This window comes from Myotis myotis, unplaced genomic scaffold (assembly GCF_014108235.1).
Source record: "Myotis myotis isolate mMyoMyo1 unplaced genomic scaffold, mMyoMyo1.p scaffold_m19_p_7, whole genome shotgun sequence".
NCBI classification, from domain to species: domain Eukaryota; kingdom Metazoa; phylum Chordata; class Mammalia; order Chiroptera; family Vespertilionidae; genus Myotis; species Myotis myotis.
The window spans coordinates 59,813,960-59,831,394 of record NW_023416379.1 but is presented as its reverse complement, the minus strand read 5'-3'; the positions used below and the strand labels follow the sequence as shown (position 1 = coordinate 59,831,394).

The 17,435-nt window shown below is 42.2% G+C and overlaps 1 protein-coding gene across 2 annotated transcripts in view; it reads left to right on the top strand.

Moving 5' to 3' along the window:
* Window positions 1–4,602: 4,602 nt before the first annotated feature.
* The window catches only part of SH3BGRL2 (SH3 domain binding glutamate rich protein like 2), a 60,443-nt gene continuing 47,610 nt past the window's right edge, over window positions 4,603–17,435 (top strand). The window contains exon 1 of one of the 2 annotated variants that reach the window (XM_036316997.1): window positions 4,603–4,818. In XM_036316997.1, the coding sequence (XP_036172890.1) occupies window positions 4,774–4,818 (45 nt within the window). In that variant the 5' untranslated portion in view covers window positions 4,603–4,773. Of the gene's footprint in view, window positions 4,819–4,973; window positions 5,010–17,435 lie in introns of those variants that run through there. The other variant, XM_036316998.1, reaches the window with a different exon arrangement.

Genomic DNA, 17,435 nt, shown 5'->3' with positions numbered 1-17,435 from the left:
ATTCTCTACTTCCTGACACTTGATTTTGTACTTTTCCGATTGTTCCCCAACTCTTTTAAATTCCTTGTTCTCCCAAGGGAATGCATAAATAACAGGAACAAATCTTGATGGTTCCTTCTTGTCTCTTTCTGTACTTTCTTGTTAGGCAAATTCATTGGCTGTTACAGGTTTGGATATAGTCAGACACCACCATGTCTTAACCTGGGGTTCTTTAACACACACAAAGTCCCCGTCCCACAAGGGACTTGTGGACAGAATTGAGGGAGTTCATGAACTTAAATAAGACAAAAATAACATCTTTATATTTTCACTAAACTCTAACTGAAATTTACCAATCCTTCAATTATGAATGTAGGCAAAAAACCACTGTAATATCAGCAAATATCTGTGACTTGGTTACCAATAAAAAATCACAGTATTTTAAGATTTTCATGGTGGTTATTTACTCCACTACTAAATCATGATACTTAATAAATAAGTATGTATATTACCATATAAAAATTGTTTAATAGTTAGATAACTATTTTGCAATACAAGTGGTTTCCTTTGTAATCTTTCCTCTTTTATTTTCTGTATTTATTTCGATTGATTGGTTGATTTTTTTTGGAGGGGGGGAGAGAAATATCGATGTGTTGTTCCACTTATTTATGCTTTCATTGGTTGCTTCTTGTATGTGCCCTGACCAGGGATGGAACCCACAACCTTGGCATATCCAGATGATGCTCTATCAAAATGAATTACCCTGCCAGAGCTATTGTCCATATTTAGAAACTATTTATTTTTTTGTGAGAAAGCGACCACAGACTTCACCAGACTGCTAATGGTTGAGAACCCTGCTTTAAAACACTTTGCTCGTTAGCTAACCTTATTGTGGTGATTATCCTATATAATAAAAGGGTAATATGCAAATTGACCCTAACGGTGGAACAATTGGTCACTATGATGTGCACTGACCACCAGGGGGCAGACGCTCAATGCAGGAGCGTCTGCCCCCTGGTGGTCAGTGCGCTTCCACAGGGGGAGTGCCACTCAGCCAGAAGCAAGCTCATGGCAGGCCAGCGCAGTGACGGAGGCAGGAACCTCTCCCACATCCACAGCAGTGCTAAGGATGTCTGAGCGGGCCTAAGCCATTAGTCAGAGATCCCCCAAGGGTTCTCGGGCTGCCAGAGGGCTGGATGACTGCCAGCTTAGGCCCGTTCTCCTGGGGAGTGGGCCTAATCAGCAGGTGGACATTCCCCAGCGGGTCCTAGACTGCGAGAGGGCACAGGCTGGGCTGAGGGGACCCCTCCCCCCCCAGTGCACAAATTTTTGTGCACTGGGCCTCTAGTTTCACTATATATGTATATCAAATCATCATGCTGCACACCTCAAATTTATACAATGTTGTATATCCATTATATCGCAATAAAGCTAAAGGGAAAAGCCACTCTAGCTGGATGGTCTACCATGACTTATAAAGGAGATCAAGTCTTAGCCGATGCAAGAGCAACTTCCCTAACACCTAATGACCTACTCAATTTTCTGCATTCTGTCTTTAAGTTTCAGCTGCCTGCTTTATCTGCAGCCTTAACTTGTCAGATGGGCATCTAATCCTCTCTGTACTATGATACCCTGGTACTAATCTTGGACCTCTAGCTTGTATCCCAGATTGCTTTCTACTCTTGGTCACTCTTCCACTTTACTAACTCTGAGTCTCAACTCCATACTGGCCTTTGAGGTTTCCTGGACTGCTAACACTCTGTCCTGCATAAAAATTCTAGTCAACCCAGGGTAGAAAAAACATAGCTAATTATTACCAGAGCAATTCTAAAGGATAGCTCTGATCATATTCTTCTCTGTCAGAATGCTTACAAATTAAGTACAGACTTCTCAGTTAGGGCAATTTTGGTTACAGAAACCAAAAGTTGAAGTGGCTTAAGTACCAGTAAGTTGAGGAATTCATGATATAGATACAGGGATATTACCCAGGCCTCAATAGCAGGGATAAAGAAATAGGTTGAACGACAGACAGAGAGTGGCAAACTTTTTTGGTAAAGGGCTAGATAGTAAATGTTTTAGGCTTTTCAGGCCATATGGTTTCTATCATTCTGTGATAGACAATATGAAAAGGAATGTGTTCCAATAAAACTTTATTTACAAAACAGACAACCAGCTGGATCTGAAACACAGTTTTTAGGACCCCTGGACTAAAGCATTGTCAAGACACTCTGAAACTCATCTCTGCCATGCACCACATGTCTGCTTTGCTGCTCTCTTCCTACTAACTATCTTCTGTAGCTTTCCTGGTTCTAGGTTGGAACATGGCTTCTGAAAGCTCTGATCTTTCATGCCACACATTCAAGTTCAAATTCTCTCTCTGTGTGTCTGTCTTAATTCCAAATCCTTAGGGTAGGAATGTTGCCTGGCCTTGCTTGGGTCAGGTGCTCACTCCTAGACCAATCTATTGTGGCTAAGGGTCTGGGTCTTGCTGTATGAACAGGGTTTTGGGGCACCATCATCATTATAACCTCTTGGATCAGAATGGAGAAACAGATTTCAGAAAAGGGCAAGGAACTAGGAAGACAACTCAGGAGAGTCCCCTGCTGTATTCATTCAAACCTTTTTTTCATCCCTGTTCTCTCTAAGTCCCCTCACTTCCCTTTCTGAAGCAAAATTGACTCTTTGCAATTCTCACCCTGCATTCTCCCCTATCTGCCAGCAGAAATTCTACTCATCTTTAACCTATATATAAAATATGTAAAATATTTTCTATATATATATTACTGATTTCAGAGACGATGGAAGAGGGAGAAAGAGAAACATCAATGATGAGAGAATCACTGATTGGCTGCCTGCTGCACACTCCCCACTGGGGATGGAGCCCACAACTTGGGCATGTGCCCTGACCAGGAATCAAACCATGAACCTCCTGGTTCATAGGTTGATGCTCAACCACTGAGCCACACCAGCCGGACAATTCTACTCACCTTTCAAGTCTCTTCTAAAGTTTCCCTCTCTTTCTTTTATATCCATACAACACTCCATTGGTATGGCATTTCTTGTTCTGTTGCTATTTCTGTACCTTTTTCTTTTGCAGACAATAGGTGCTCTGCTGACTGAGAAAATGACTTTTTCATCTTTTCATTCATTCTTGTACCTTTCAAAGAGACTCTGAGTTCCTATTGTTGAGTTTAACCATATCTTCAAAGCTATATAACTTCAAACTGAAGAAAATGCTGACTATTATAAAGTTGCATTTATACAGGAAATTAGTATCTACCTTTAAGATACATTCCCAATGTTGAATGTTTTAAATTTTTATAAACATTTATTTCCACATTCATGGTAGCCAAATTAAAGTATATTTGAACAGAGCTAGTAATTACAGCAAAACTTATATTTAAAATTGTTGAATACTAAGAAGAAATAAAGTCCCATTAAGATCGTATCTTGTTATTATACTAAATTAAAAAGGAATCGTACAGAAATGATATAAGGTAAGTAATAGGAAAGGTTATAAACTTAAAATATTCAAAGTCGCTCCAAAAAAAAAAACAAATGGCCCAAACCGATTAGTATTTGTGTAAGAAATTTTCCAAGAGACCTCATTTTCTTTGTTTCTAGAATTATTAACATCCTTCCCAGAACTCTGCTAGGCTCCCCTGCTGAAAGGAAGAAAGTAAATACAGTACTGCAGGGAAAACTGGTCCATTTCCACTAAACTGAGAGAGGCTTGCGCTTTTGTTAACCAGAAGCACTTGCTAACGAACTACTATTCCTAAACTATTAGCAACTACATAAAGGCTTTTTATTTAAGGGCATCCTCCAGGGAGACTGCGCTGGAATTTGCAGGTCTGAAAAAGGCACAGATTTGGCTCAACTGTAAATATTAGGTGAACAGAGGCAAAGCCATTGTGTAGGGTAGGGGGTGGGGCGGGTGGGGCTCAGATTCCCAATGTTGATAGAAGGATTCTAATTCCGCTTGGTATTTATTTTTTTTCTACTACAATTACAGTTTTGCTAAGAAAAATAAAATATCGGTTGTGCTCTCATCTGGGTTTCTAATTTTCCGTGTCTGCATAAAAAGAAAACCTCCCATTGATCTAAAGGAATCATCTTACTGCAATCTCCAGAGTCACTGGGAAAACAGAGGCGCGCCCAGCCCCGCGCCCCTCTCACCGACCCGCCCCCCCCCCCCTCCCCCCGCCACCGCCCTCCACCGCCGCTACCTCCGGAGACCCGGATCCAGCCCACCCCGACCGCCGTAGGTCCCTGGGGCTTGCCCCACGCAGATGAACCTGGGTGGGTTTGCTCCAAACCAGTAAACCACAACACAGAACCTAAGCGTGGACTTTGAACCAATCCCTTTTGCCTAGTGTTATTTTTCCTCGTCTCCCTGACATCCTCGCCACCCCTTGTCAAAGTCTTTTCCCTGCCACGGGCTCTCTTCCAGCCAGCGGCATGCCTCAGGGATTGATGGGCAACAAGGAGGCAACCTGAAGGACCTCCGTCCACCAGCCACCCAGGGAAAGACCGAAACTACAACTCCCATCATGCCCCGCACCGGCCTCCCCCTCTCCCCTCCTCCCCCTCCACTGCCAGGGCAGGAGGCGGAGAGGCGCGGAGCTTTTTATCTGCAGACCAGGAGGGAGGGATCTAGGTCCCTGCGATCTCACCCGAAGGGAGTGTTCTGGCCGGTGGCAGCCGCGGTTCTCCGCTGCAGAGTTTTGCGTCCGCGTCCGCACCAGCCCAGAGTCCGAGGGGTCAGACGGTGCGTCCCGGCGCGGCGAGAGGATGGTCATCCGTGTATTCATCGCCTCCTCCTCCGGCTTCGTGGCGGTGAGCGCGGCGGGGACCCGTAGCGGGGCCGGGGTCCGGTTGGCCGGGGCAGGGGCACCGGGTGCGCGTCCTGCGCGAGGAACGCGGCGCTGACCCTTGCGGGTCTCGGCGCGCAGCACGTCCGGCCGCGCCAGCCGGCCCCCGCCAGGTGATCCACTCGCACTTGGACAATGAAAAGGGCGGGAGCAAAGGTAGGGTGGGGGACCCCGGGGTCCTACTTCCTTTGGTGTTAATTGCTCCCGATTTTGCACTTTCAGCCTGGTTAAGTTTTGTACGGGAGCTTTCTCGGCTGTTTAGTTTGCTAGCCTAGCTCATGAATGAAACAAGTTTAAGAGGGAATAGCTCTCCACCCACCCTTCCCTACCAAGTCCATTTCTTTAGTTTTATACCTGCGCGAAGAGAATGGTAAACCAGGTTTTTTCCTGTTGTGCCAGGAATTTTTGTACTGTAAATATTTTTGCCGCTTTATGTAAATGTGTGTTGGGATTCTTCCCCCCGTAATGCTGTCGTCAGTTTCATCTGGAGGATATATAAGTGGTGGTCTCTTTAGTTACCGTGAGCTATTTTGTTTGGTCGATATTCTTGAATATTTTAATGAAAATTTTTATTTTAGGAAGAGAAGTGAAGTAGCCAGATGTCAGAATTTAAGGGAAATTCAGTAGTATAGTTGATAGCCCTCTGAGTGAGACAGGTGGCGACATGTTTTCTTAGCTAATATTAAGACTTGGTTTTCTTAGCTAATATTAAACTACAGCTTTAAGGGGCTTTTTGGTGAGATATATAATACATATATAAATACATGAAAAAATGTAGTATTGATTGCTTAAACTTTGATCTGGCCAGTTAACTTCCCAGCAACTCAACCCAAAATTTGTTTCTGAAGCAGGTGGGATGGAGGACGGAATAGAATATTGTTTGCAAATCCTTATAAGCAACTGAGGCATTTTATTAAGAGGAAATCAACACTGTAGTATAAAAAGAACTCCCTTTTGCTGTAGGAACAATAGATGGGAAATGCCAGCTTATCTTTAAATGCAGGCATGCTCTGGTCCCCAGACTCCTGATAGTTTTGGGGTTTCTAATTATTTGTGGCTGCTTAGTCATACCTGCCTTTTATAGACTTTTCCACTGAAACTACGCTGCATGTGTTTGGAAACCCATACTGGTGTGTGGATACATTTTTTTTTTTTCAAATGCACTCCTTCGTAAGAATGCTACAAAGCCTTTGGTTTCGCCACTAACTTGCATGCTTCAATAATTGTTCCAATAGTATTTTTTTTTATTTCACCAGGGATGCTTTAATAGTATTAAGAGGTCTAGGCTATATTGAACAAGTCAAAGGCAGGACTTGAGGCAATTACTTGGCTTATCCTGTCAGTAGTTTGTCAAGATAGTTCTGGAACCCCGTATCAATTCCATTAACAAATATTTATTTCCTGCCTGCTATGTGCCTTTTTGATTTTAAAATTTAATGTTCTGTGCTTTGCTCATGAAGCTAGACTTGAGAGAACCATGTGTTTTGTTTGTTTTTTAATTCTCACTCGAAGACATGCTTATTGATTTTAGAGAGAGGGAGTGGGGTGGGGGAGAGAGAAACATGGATGGGTTGCCTCCCATACAATCACAACCTAGGTATGTGCTCTGATCAGTAATCGAACCTGCACCTTTTGGTGTACGGGATGATGCTCCAACCACCTCAGCTAACCTGGCCAGGGCAAGAGACCTAAGATTTAATGCAGTCTCTGACTAGTAGTATAAGCTTGGATAAGGTGTTCCATCTCTGTCTGAGTTAGCCTTCTATAGAATGAAGAATTGTGTGATGAATAGCTCAGAATTACACTCTAACTTTATAATGCTTTGACTTCATCAGTTGGGTAAATGTGGATAAACCCTAGTAACAGCTTCTTTTACTTTAGCAATATATATATTAGCCTCAAAGTGAATTTATTTTTTCTTTACTGTGATGTCTCAGGTCCTCTCATCACCCACCTGGTAGTATGTGTCTTGACATGATTTGATTTGAGCTGGAAGACATGCTCTGTTATCACATGTGTACAGCCCATAAACATTAATTATCCACTTGATGGACCCCATCTTTTCAAGTCTCAGTTAATCCTCAGTCATCAAGTCTCTCCAACTCTAATATCTCCTATATCAATACACAGTTTTTCTGTAATTATGTGATACTAGAGGCCTGGTGCATAACATTTGTGCACTGGAGGGGGGGAGGGGCCCTCAGCCTGGCCTGCGCCCTCTCACAGTCTGGGATCCCTCGGGGGATGTCTGCCTGCCGGCTTAGGCCCGATCCCCCTGGGGATCACGCCTAAGTCAGCAGTCAGATATCCCTCTCACAGTCCAGGATTCTTTCAGCCCAGGACCCCTCGCTCCTTACTGTCCACCTGCAGCAGAGGTGGGAGAGGCTGCTGCCACCACTGCTGCCTGGCTTCTGGCTGAGTGGCGCTCCCCGTGTGGGAGCACACTGACCACCAGGGGGCAGCTCCTGCATTGAGCGTCTGCCCACTGGTGGTCAGTGCATGTCATAGCTACTGGTTGTTCTGCCGTTCAGTTGATTTGCATATTAGGGTTTTATTATATAGGATTGATGGTTTGGGCAATGATAACTTTTTTTTTTTTTTTTTTTAAATATATTTTATTGATTTTTTACAGAGAGGAAAGGAGAGAGAGATAGAGAGTTAGAAACATCGATGGGAGAGAAACATCGATCAGCCGCCTCCTGCACACCTCCTACTGGGGATGTGCCCGCAACCCAGGTACATGCCCTTGACCGGAATCGAACCTGGGACCTTTCAGTCCGCAGGCCGAGGCTCTATCCACTGAGCCAAACCGGTTTCGGCGGGCAATGATAACTTTATGCTTATATACAAGAATGATGATTTCCAAGAGATAATGAAGTTGTTTAAGTCAACTTAAACAACGTTATGCAGGAAATATATTAATATGAATTTCTAATTTAAAAGCATTGAAATCAGTTAGTTCGGTTGAGGAAGCGAATGGGGCTTACAGCATTGAGCTATATTAAACTTTGAAGGCATCGCTGTAATGTTTTCCCCCCAGGAGTGGTGTGTTGACCATTGGTGATGTTTTATTACCAATAGTGAGCAGCAAGTGCATGGAAGAACAGATAATTTGATTCCCAAGACAGTTTGATTTTAGCTGAAGTTTATTAAACCTCAAGGGAAGAATGTGACTAGAATTAGACTTAGCTAAGTAAGTCCCAGGAATTTCTAAAAAGATGCTCTGCCCCAATCAACAGTAGATTCAAACTTTCTATTTAGAGTAAATGCTCATCTTACGTATTCTGATTTCCCTGAACTCTCTGGCTTACAACACATAACAGTGGTAGTTGGAATAATTAATGCAAAAGAGTGATAGCCCTTTTATCCTCCCCAGCTCCAGGTAAGATGTGCTTTTACTAGGAAATAAAAATGATGACACAATATTATGGTATGGATACCTGAAAAACCAGATTTCTTGTGCAGCTGATAAGGTTGCTGTCATTCATATTGTAGGGAAGGACATTTTACTTCAGTCCTAGGAAAATGCTATATTATCTTGGTTGTATACTTAAAAGGGGAGGTCTTAGTAACTTTATGCAGGAAATATGTTAATATGAATTTCTAATTTAAAAGCATTGAAATCGGTTAATTATTTCATTCATTCATTTCATTCATTCAATAAGTATTTTCTAAGTGTTTGCTGCTTGCATAGCTCAGTCTTTGGTCTTGTGGGGAACTAGAGGAGAATAGAGGGTGTGGTCTCTGTCCTCAAGGAATTCACGTGGAGACCAGGTGGGGAGATAAGATAGGAAAGGTAAAACCGTCCATAATAAAGTACAGCCCAAGGACACATGCCTCTTTCAGGAACATTCTTACCAGAGATAGAAATAATATAGGCAGCAGAGGGATGCATTGCAGGATGTCAGATAAGGAGGAAATGTGCCAGAAATCATGAAATATGCATGTGGGAGCCTTAGGCAGATGGCAGGGAGAGGGATTGAGTTAGATTTGGAGCCTGGGAGACAGCGCATAAGCCCACCTTGTTCAGACTGGAAAGGGAGGAGCTTTGGGTAAGTGACAGCAGTCTGCAGAGGTCCCCTTGGATCCCTTTTGAGGAGACAATAGACAATAGACTCTAAGTTCTTGAAAGAAGCCCATGATAACACACAAACTCCAAGATACTGTAAGATACTAACTCCAAAAACTCCATAGTACTATGTCTCAGAGATGTCTTCAGTATCTGCAGCTTGCATGCTCTCTGGAGCCTTTTGTCACCAGGGAATGAGGTACTCTGTGACAGGGAGGGACCCCTGGTATGTGATTTCAGAAAAACACCCCTGCCCCCCTTGCATTGACTAAAATTTCTCAAAAAAGAAATAAAGTCTTGTAATCCTCCATAAAGTTCATGGGCTCGCTGTGGTCAGTGTGGCTCAACTGAGTGAGCATGTGGTCCCCTGTACCAAAAGATTGTGGGTGTGATTCCCTATCAGAGTCATGGCATATGCCTGCGTTTCAGGTTCATTCCTGGTAGGGGCCATACAGAAGGCAGCCTCTTATTTTGGTGTTTCTCTTCCTCTCCCTCTCCCTTTCTTTCTAAGGAAAAAGGTTCATGGGCTCAGTTAGAGTTGGAAGAAAACATAAAGAGATTTTTAGTAAAGTCCACCCACCTAATGTCACAAAGATGGACATTTGGGCATAGAGATTTAGCGGCTTGCCCTGAGGTCATTTATGTCAGTTAAGGCAGAGCTAAACGGTAAACGAAAGCCAGGTCTCCTTACTCCTGAATGTATTCATACGTATGTTCATTCAGCGACGCATTCATGCATGCATGGATTGAGCCTTGCATTCATCAATCACTGAAAACCTACTAAATACCAGGCTCTGTGTTAGGTGGTAGGTATGTATGTTATGGTCAGGAGAACAGGTTTAAATGTGCCTTTAGTGGCACAAATCAATGCTGACTTGGGATGCAAACCATTTAATCAAGGAGAAAGAGGGATTCGCTGGCTTGGGGGATGTTCTCATGGGCAGGGTGAAATGCGCTAGACTACAGTATGTCAGCGGATGTTGGAGAGGAACCTTTACTGAGAGCAAAAGTTACAGAGAAATTGAAAGCAATGTCAGAAAACATGGATCTTTGCCCAGGGCTGCATCTGTGTTTTCAAGGAGAGGTGAGAGTGGTGGGAGAACACATAGAAACTATACTCAGAGTTGTCTTGCTCTTTGCAACTGTGGAAGGCATACCCAACTGCTTTGCATGATTTGTAACTATTTTAAATATCAGTGATCAGTAAGGCATCTCCACAGAATGTATTCAGTGAAGCTTCATTCTTGTGAGGAAGCCATTGAAAGGAGTTCCAAGGCAGTTAAAGTCAGGATGTGACTGTGTAGAACAGATTGGGCATTAATTCCAAGGTGATTCTAAGGCTGGAAGGAGTTTGTAAGGGTAAGCCTGGGCTCATTAGCATCTTTAACTCATTGATCTTCAGAGTCATACGGCAAGGTTGTTATTTATTCCCATTATACAGTTGAAGAAACTGAAAATTAACTGACCTGATAAGATCATATACAGCAGAAGGTGGGACCCCGCGTCAAACTCTGGTGGACAGGTGACTGCAAAGCTTCTAGAGCAGAAGTTCTCCGTGTGGACACTGTGGTGCCCAGGGCGAATGAAAGTACTGGGGATACTCGATATCCTGCAGTATGATGGACAGTCCCCCATAAGATCTGCCCCAGACAAAATGTCAGTGGCACCCGAGGAGAAACAGTGCCGAAGGGCATTGGCAGGGGAAGGTGTGAAGTCAAGTTCAAGACTAGATGGGCACAAACACGAAATGATCAGAAGCAGAAATATGTTGAGACTCAAGGAAAAGGATGGGATTGTAAGAGAAGGTCAGGCTGGGAAAGCATGTGTATTAGTTTCTTAGGGCTACTTTAGTTTCCTTTGGCAAATTAACAAAATACCAAAAACTGGGCAGCTTAAACAACAGAAACTTGTCTCACAGTTCTGGAAGATGGAAGTCAAGGGCACAGTGCCCGCAGGGTTGCCCCTTTCTGAGAGCCGGAAGAGAGACTCTTGTTCCTACCTTTTGATGGTTTGCTGGCAATCTTTGGGTTTCCTCAGCATGTAGATGTATCACCATGGTATCTGCTTTCATGTTCACATGGTGTACTTGTGTGCCTGCCTGTCTCTGTGTCTGAATTTCCCCTTTTTATAAGGACACAGTCATATAATTAGAGCCTACTCTCTAATGACCTCATCTTAACTTGGTATCTGCAAAGACCCCATTTCCAGTAAAGCCACATTCATCATGGCTTGGACTTCAACATCGTTTGGGGACACAATTAGACCCATAACAGCATGTCATATGAGGGTTGAAATAGAAAGACCAATTGGTGGAATTTCCCCCCTTTAATTGGAAAAATTTTTGAGCAGATTTCTTGAATCTTAAAGGCAGCTTTTGGATATATAATTATATGGAATTGTAGTCAATGTATAAGGTCTATTGCTGGGAAGGGAGATTTCTTAATATTCCAAGTGAACACCTCACCTCAGTCATTTTAGTTCATTTTAATATTCCCCCAATTTGATATTTTTCATTCTATAATAAGATTTCAAACTTGTAAATATAAATATAATCAAGGTCATGGACTCCTTTATGAAATTAGGGGCTTTTTCCCCATTTGTTTTAGGATAATTGCAATAAACATTTCTATCTGAGAAAATGAAATTTTGGCAAATATTTATAATATGAAGTATAAGGTGGTTTCCACATTTCAGAAATGTGGAAAGATTACTTGAGTCTTTTTTTTCTGTTTTTCAAAAAACTTTTTTAATCAAAAATAGAAAAGGAAAACAACTATAGTCAGTTAACTGCCACAATATTTTTAATTTAATTAAAAAAGGCCCGCCACTTGCATCTATAGATGCTTATGGTGTACAAATGGATAATGGGGGAAAAAACCTCAACAATGCAGTAGAAAGCAGTGTAAGATACTAACTCCAAAAAATATTTCTTTAGATTTTTTAATGTTTAGTTTATAAAAAAGTTCAGAAATAAATTGTGTGGGTGTTTTGTTTTCTTTTTTCCCCAGCAAAGTTAGAATTGTGCAACGGATTAGAAAAAGTCTAGTCTTAGTGAATATTTCCGTTTTAAAAATAAAAATTAGCATGACGTACTGTTCATTATATATAAAAGTTTAAAATACTTTATTTTGGAATGCAAATTTTAAAAATAGAATAAAAAGTTATTAGTTAAGCTGTTAAATGTCCATTTTTTCAAAGACCTTTTTAGATTTCAGCAATTTTTCATCAGGAATCGCTCTAATCTGTGTGATTGTAGATGTAGAGTTAATAGAAGTTCAGTTTTTCTGAATTAAATTGCATTCCTGTATTCATTATTTTTCTGATTAATTTTTGTTATACTACTTATCCATTATGCAAAAAAGGACCTTAGCTTCCCAAATTAGAAATTTAGTGAATATTTTTCTGTGAAATGGCAAATGTTTATTAATATTTGAGGGAAATTTTTCACTTCTGATTATGTACAATTATCTTTTGGGGTCCCCTTTATAGATGCAGCTTAGAAATATGTCCTTGAACCTTGCTATTGAGTGGGTTTTTAGCCCAGTGGTGATAAGTATGTACTATTGCCTAGTTTTGGGGGGTGGTTGGGGTGGCGGGGAGAAGTGGGGCGGGGAAGAAGAGTGGGAGATTGGTAGCCTGTACCAGCCGCATACAACTGGCCAGTCTAGTTTAAGGCAGTGCAATTTCCCTTCTGTCTTCTTCTTGGGCTTATCTGCATTTATCTGCTAATTACTGGCTAATTACTCCGGAACTGGACTGTGGTAATTTAAAGTTAGTGTTGTTATTTCTTTTATGTTTGATTGTTTCTTCCCTAAACTCTAGAAAAGAAATCAACCTAGGAAAAGCACTTAATTGGATGTTTCCCTTTTGGACTCATGACAGCTTTTCTCTAAGATCGAAAGCTGAACTAGATGCTGGCAGACTGACTCTACCTACAGACCCAGGTACTTTTAGGCTGGTGCAGCCCTTGGGAAACTCCAGAACAATATGGTTGGTCCCCTGGATCTGGTTCCCTCGGTTGCCATTGGCAGCATATTTATTCCTGAGGGTACCTGAATCCTTCAGGCTGGCTCAGTATCTGGCAGAACCCCACAGAGGGTTTCCTGGAACTGACCCCAGCAAGTGGAAAAGCAGGGTGTTTGCACATCAGGGAGTGTCTGCCTTGCTGTGGGACCTCTGTGGGCTCTCTGCCAATATTGCTGCAGAGCTCCAGGAGCCGGAAATGGAACGCTGGCTGGGACTAAGGGCAGAAGGTTCTAAGTATTTCAGGATGCGTTTTCCATTTCATACTGATAATGGCCCAGATCAGGAAATGGCTTTTTGACGTCTTCAATCTAGTGGCTTTGGGAGTGGAGGGTTGAGTGTTAAGAGAGACCCAATTAGGTTACTTGCTTGACAAGTCAGTTGAGATATTTCGTAAATGCAGATAGAATTAAAGTAAGCAGCTATTGATGTACACCAAACCACTATTATAATCAAAACAAAGCAAAGCAAAAACCCCAAAGTAACAACAAACACAGTAACTCAATTACTTTTGAGTAATTGGTTTTCCTTCTGTGGGTTGCATAAGGAGTGGGAGTGTAGTGTTCTTCATTCATGACATTCCCGTATGGATTGAAGTTGACTGGTTTTCTGCTTTGGTAATTGTAGTCATTAGGACAGTTCCTTTGAATGGGAATTGGCCATTTCTCTAAGTCTGGATCCCCCATTGATAGGAGTTTTGGGTTGCACTGTCCTTTTGTAATTTTTTTTTTAATCCTCATCTGAGGATATTTTTTCCATTGCTTTTTAGAGAGAGTGGAAGAAAGGAAGAGAAAGGCAGGGAGAGAGAAACATTGATGTGAGTGACACATCAATTGGTTGCCTCCTGCATGAGCCCTAACCAGGGTGGGGATCTAACCTGCAACCTAAGTACATGCCCTAGACCAGAACTGAACCTGTGACCCTTACTTGTATGGGCCGACATTCCAACTGCTAAGCCACTTTGGCCAGGGTTGCTCTGTCCTTTCATAATAAACTACTTCCTAGCCAAAGTAGGTGTTTGGATGAATATCTGCTGTTATTTAATCTGGAGTCAGTTTATATTCAACCCACGTGCCTACTTCTGCCCCATCTATGGACTTTTTATCATTGGAGGGCAGAGTTCCCTCATGGGTAAGGCAGGGACTGAGCTCAAATCTTAGCTCTGCCATTGATGAGGGATATGGCATTAGGCAAGTAATCTCAGTCTCTTCATTTGTAAAACTGGAATAGGTGTGGTACCTTCTGTGTAGGATTGCCATGAGCTTTGAATGAATGAAGTATTCCACATAAGGTATTTAAGAGAGTGCTCAAGTAGTTAGTGTATGTGATCTATTATTTCTATTATATCATCAGCAATAGTAGTAATAGCAGGAATAAAAATAACAATTATAACCTTGGATCATGTAAGATCTTTAATTATCAAAATATTGTGTACAGTACATAGAACTTACTAAGCTGAGTGTGCATGCTGGTATAGTTTTTGGAGAGTTTTATAAATTTAAATATAAAAAGTTTTCAACTGAAATTTGAATAAATAAACATTACAATTTGAGGTCATTCCCCACACAAACCACTTTGAGTTCTGTAATTTTTGAACATTTTATAGGTAAATAGCATGTTGTGCATGAGTCACTAAACCATATGTATTCACTGCCTACAAAGTACTCACTACTATGCAAATGGACGCCATTCTTTGCTGTACATAGGACATGATTTTAGACTTCTGGCTTGATTTAAAGCTTCCTAAACTTGGCAAGTTGATTTCAATCCAATGACAGCTCTGGCTGATGGATGGTGGCTGCCTGGAGAGCTGGGAGAGGGGTTTTGGAGCCTTGTCTGGGAAACAAGTGGTGTGATTGACTGTTGCTGTCTTCTCCGGCACCAGAGGAGTGAGGACCGGGGCTGTGCCAGCCCTGTCTTAGACTCTGTGTAGTTGAACTCTAGCTTTCATATTTGTGTAACTGAATGTAGACTATGTGGAGTCTGAGAAAAATATGAGACACCAAATTGAATTGATGGGTAATATCCTCTCCAAACACCTCACCCCAAATTTTGGGGTAAGGATGGTGGAGAAGGGCCAGGATTTCTGTGTTTAATGAAGATGAGTGAAACTTCGCAGCAAGGACAGTGATTATCTTGACTGTGAAACTGAACGCTGAGTCTTGATGCTTGTGACATGTAGGTGGGGTGCTTTCAGAGCTGGCAGATGGGCAGGTGGATGGTGGTAAGAGGTAAAGGGGGCTTCGTGGGAAAAGGTGGTGGAGATAGGAAAGGGAGAAAGACACTGCAATAGGTGGACTCTAGAATGTGACTCTACCATGCAGAGCCTTGGGGCACGGAAAGGTGAGGTTCAGGTGAGCAATGAGTGTTTACCTGTGCCCAGCAATGTGATAGGACTTTCCTTGCAGGTTATTAAACTTATAATGACCCTATAAAGTGAAGTTTATTATACCTGTTTTACAGATGACAATATTGAGGTACAGAGTGATTAAGTAGCTAACATGCCTAGGATCATTCAGCTCAGTGAGTCCATATTTGAACGTCTGTCTTCTGATTTTGTGTTCAGTTCTTTTTTCATTACCCCACATTGCCCACCAGAAGAGCCTACAATCAGAGACCTATGAGAACCTGTGTCGTGCTGACCCAGAAAACTGGCTAGGATAACAGTGTGAGCTCAAGCTAAAGAAAGGGGAGGGACAGGACCCCTCTGGAAGAGTTCCAGGGGTTCCCACTCAGCTGTTGAGCAAGTTATTCTAGGCACACTGTCCCCAGGGCATGTGAAGGCAATGGCTTCGCTCTGCAGAGACTGGTAATGGCTATAAAGAATATGGGTTGAAATGGAAAGCAAATGTGTGGTCATCATCATCATCATAACAACTACCATTCACACCATGCACAGGAAGTACTCAGGGCTCTTTTGTTTGTTATTTTTATTTCTCAAAAGTAATTTGGCATGGTAGCCGTTCATATTCATATCCTCTCTCTCTCTCTCTCTCTCTCTCTCTCTCTCTCTCTCTCTCTCTCTCTCTCTCTCTCTCTCTCTCTCTCTCTCATAGGGAACTGCTGAAGTTCAGAAACTTTAAATAACCTGCCTTGTTATAGGTTCCAGAAGGTCCAGACACTCAGACCCATGCCATCCTATTTCCAAATGGCCATGTTCCTGAGGAAGGAATTGGAGATTAAAGAGAAATTAGAATAAGCAGTGCTCTGAAGCGACTGTGGAATATTTTGTTGGGTGTCCTGATCCAGATTTGCTTCAAATATGATTCTCTTGCTTTGTGTGATAAAGTTGAGTAGAACCAACTTGATGTGTTGAACTGGAGGGAATAGAGGAAGGAATGGGAGTGTAATAGGGTGATATGGGAGAAGGAAAGGTTAGCCCTGTGGCTGGAACCCAGGGATGGGGTCAAAGGCAGAGATATTTAATCTCTTGGGACAAACTGTAGTGGTGGGAGTGTGTGCCCTCATTCTATTCATCTTGGATCCTGTGCTCCTGGGTGACATGTTCTCCATGGGCTGATGAGTTCGTTTTCTACCCTGCAGATAAAGTTTATCAGTATATTGCAGCCTTCTGTGGGAGTTCAGTACAAGAACGAGTAGAAAGTGGGAGGCCAGAGTCAGGGCTATCCCTGGTTGAAGGGTAGGGAAGGAGGGCCTGTGGGAGTGCAGGCAGCTGCTGTGTGTAAAAGGAATAATAATGTAATCAACACCCACAGGAAGGCAGGAGTGGGTATGCAAAGCCACTGTTCATACATATCACAAAGATCAGCTTCTTTACATGTAATTTACAGAGAGAGCCTCATAAACTTAGCAAATAGAAGAAATTTTTATGATACAAACAAGGTAATAAGTGGAAAGAATGTGGATTTTAGGAGCACAAAGACCTGGGTACAAATTATAACTGGTACCCTAACCAGCAGGTAGCTTAGTAAGTCTTTTAATTTCTTTGGATCTCAGCATCCTCATTTGTAAAGTTGTTAGAGTTTAATAAAATGCCAGCCATTAATAATACCATGAGTTTCATTTAAATTTAAGCCAGCAGTAATTCTCTTGTCTTTTGTGAATTCTCAATTTTAAATGAGCTAATAAGATTTAATTAGCCCTGCTGGTGTGGCTCACTGGTTCAGTGTGGATTCATGCACCAAGAGGTTGCTGGTTTGATTCCTGGTCATGGCAAATGCCTGGGTTGTGGGCTTAATCCTTGGTGGGGAGTGTGCAGGAGGCAGCCAACTGATGTTTCTACCTCTCCCTCTCCCTTTCTAAGAATCAAAAAAATAAAATAAAATAAATATTTAATTAAAGAGCCCTGGTCGGTGGTGCTTAGTGGTTAGAGCGTTGGCTCTCATAACAACTACCATTTACACCATGCACAGGAAGTACTCAGGGCTTTTTTGTTTGTTATTTTTATTTCTCAAAGTAATTTGGCCTGGTAGCCGTTCATATTCAATATCCTCCCTTGCATGCGCACACGCCTTCTCTCTCTCTCTCTC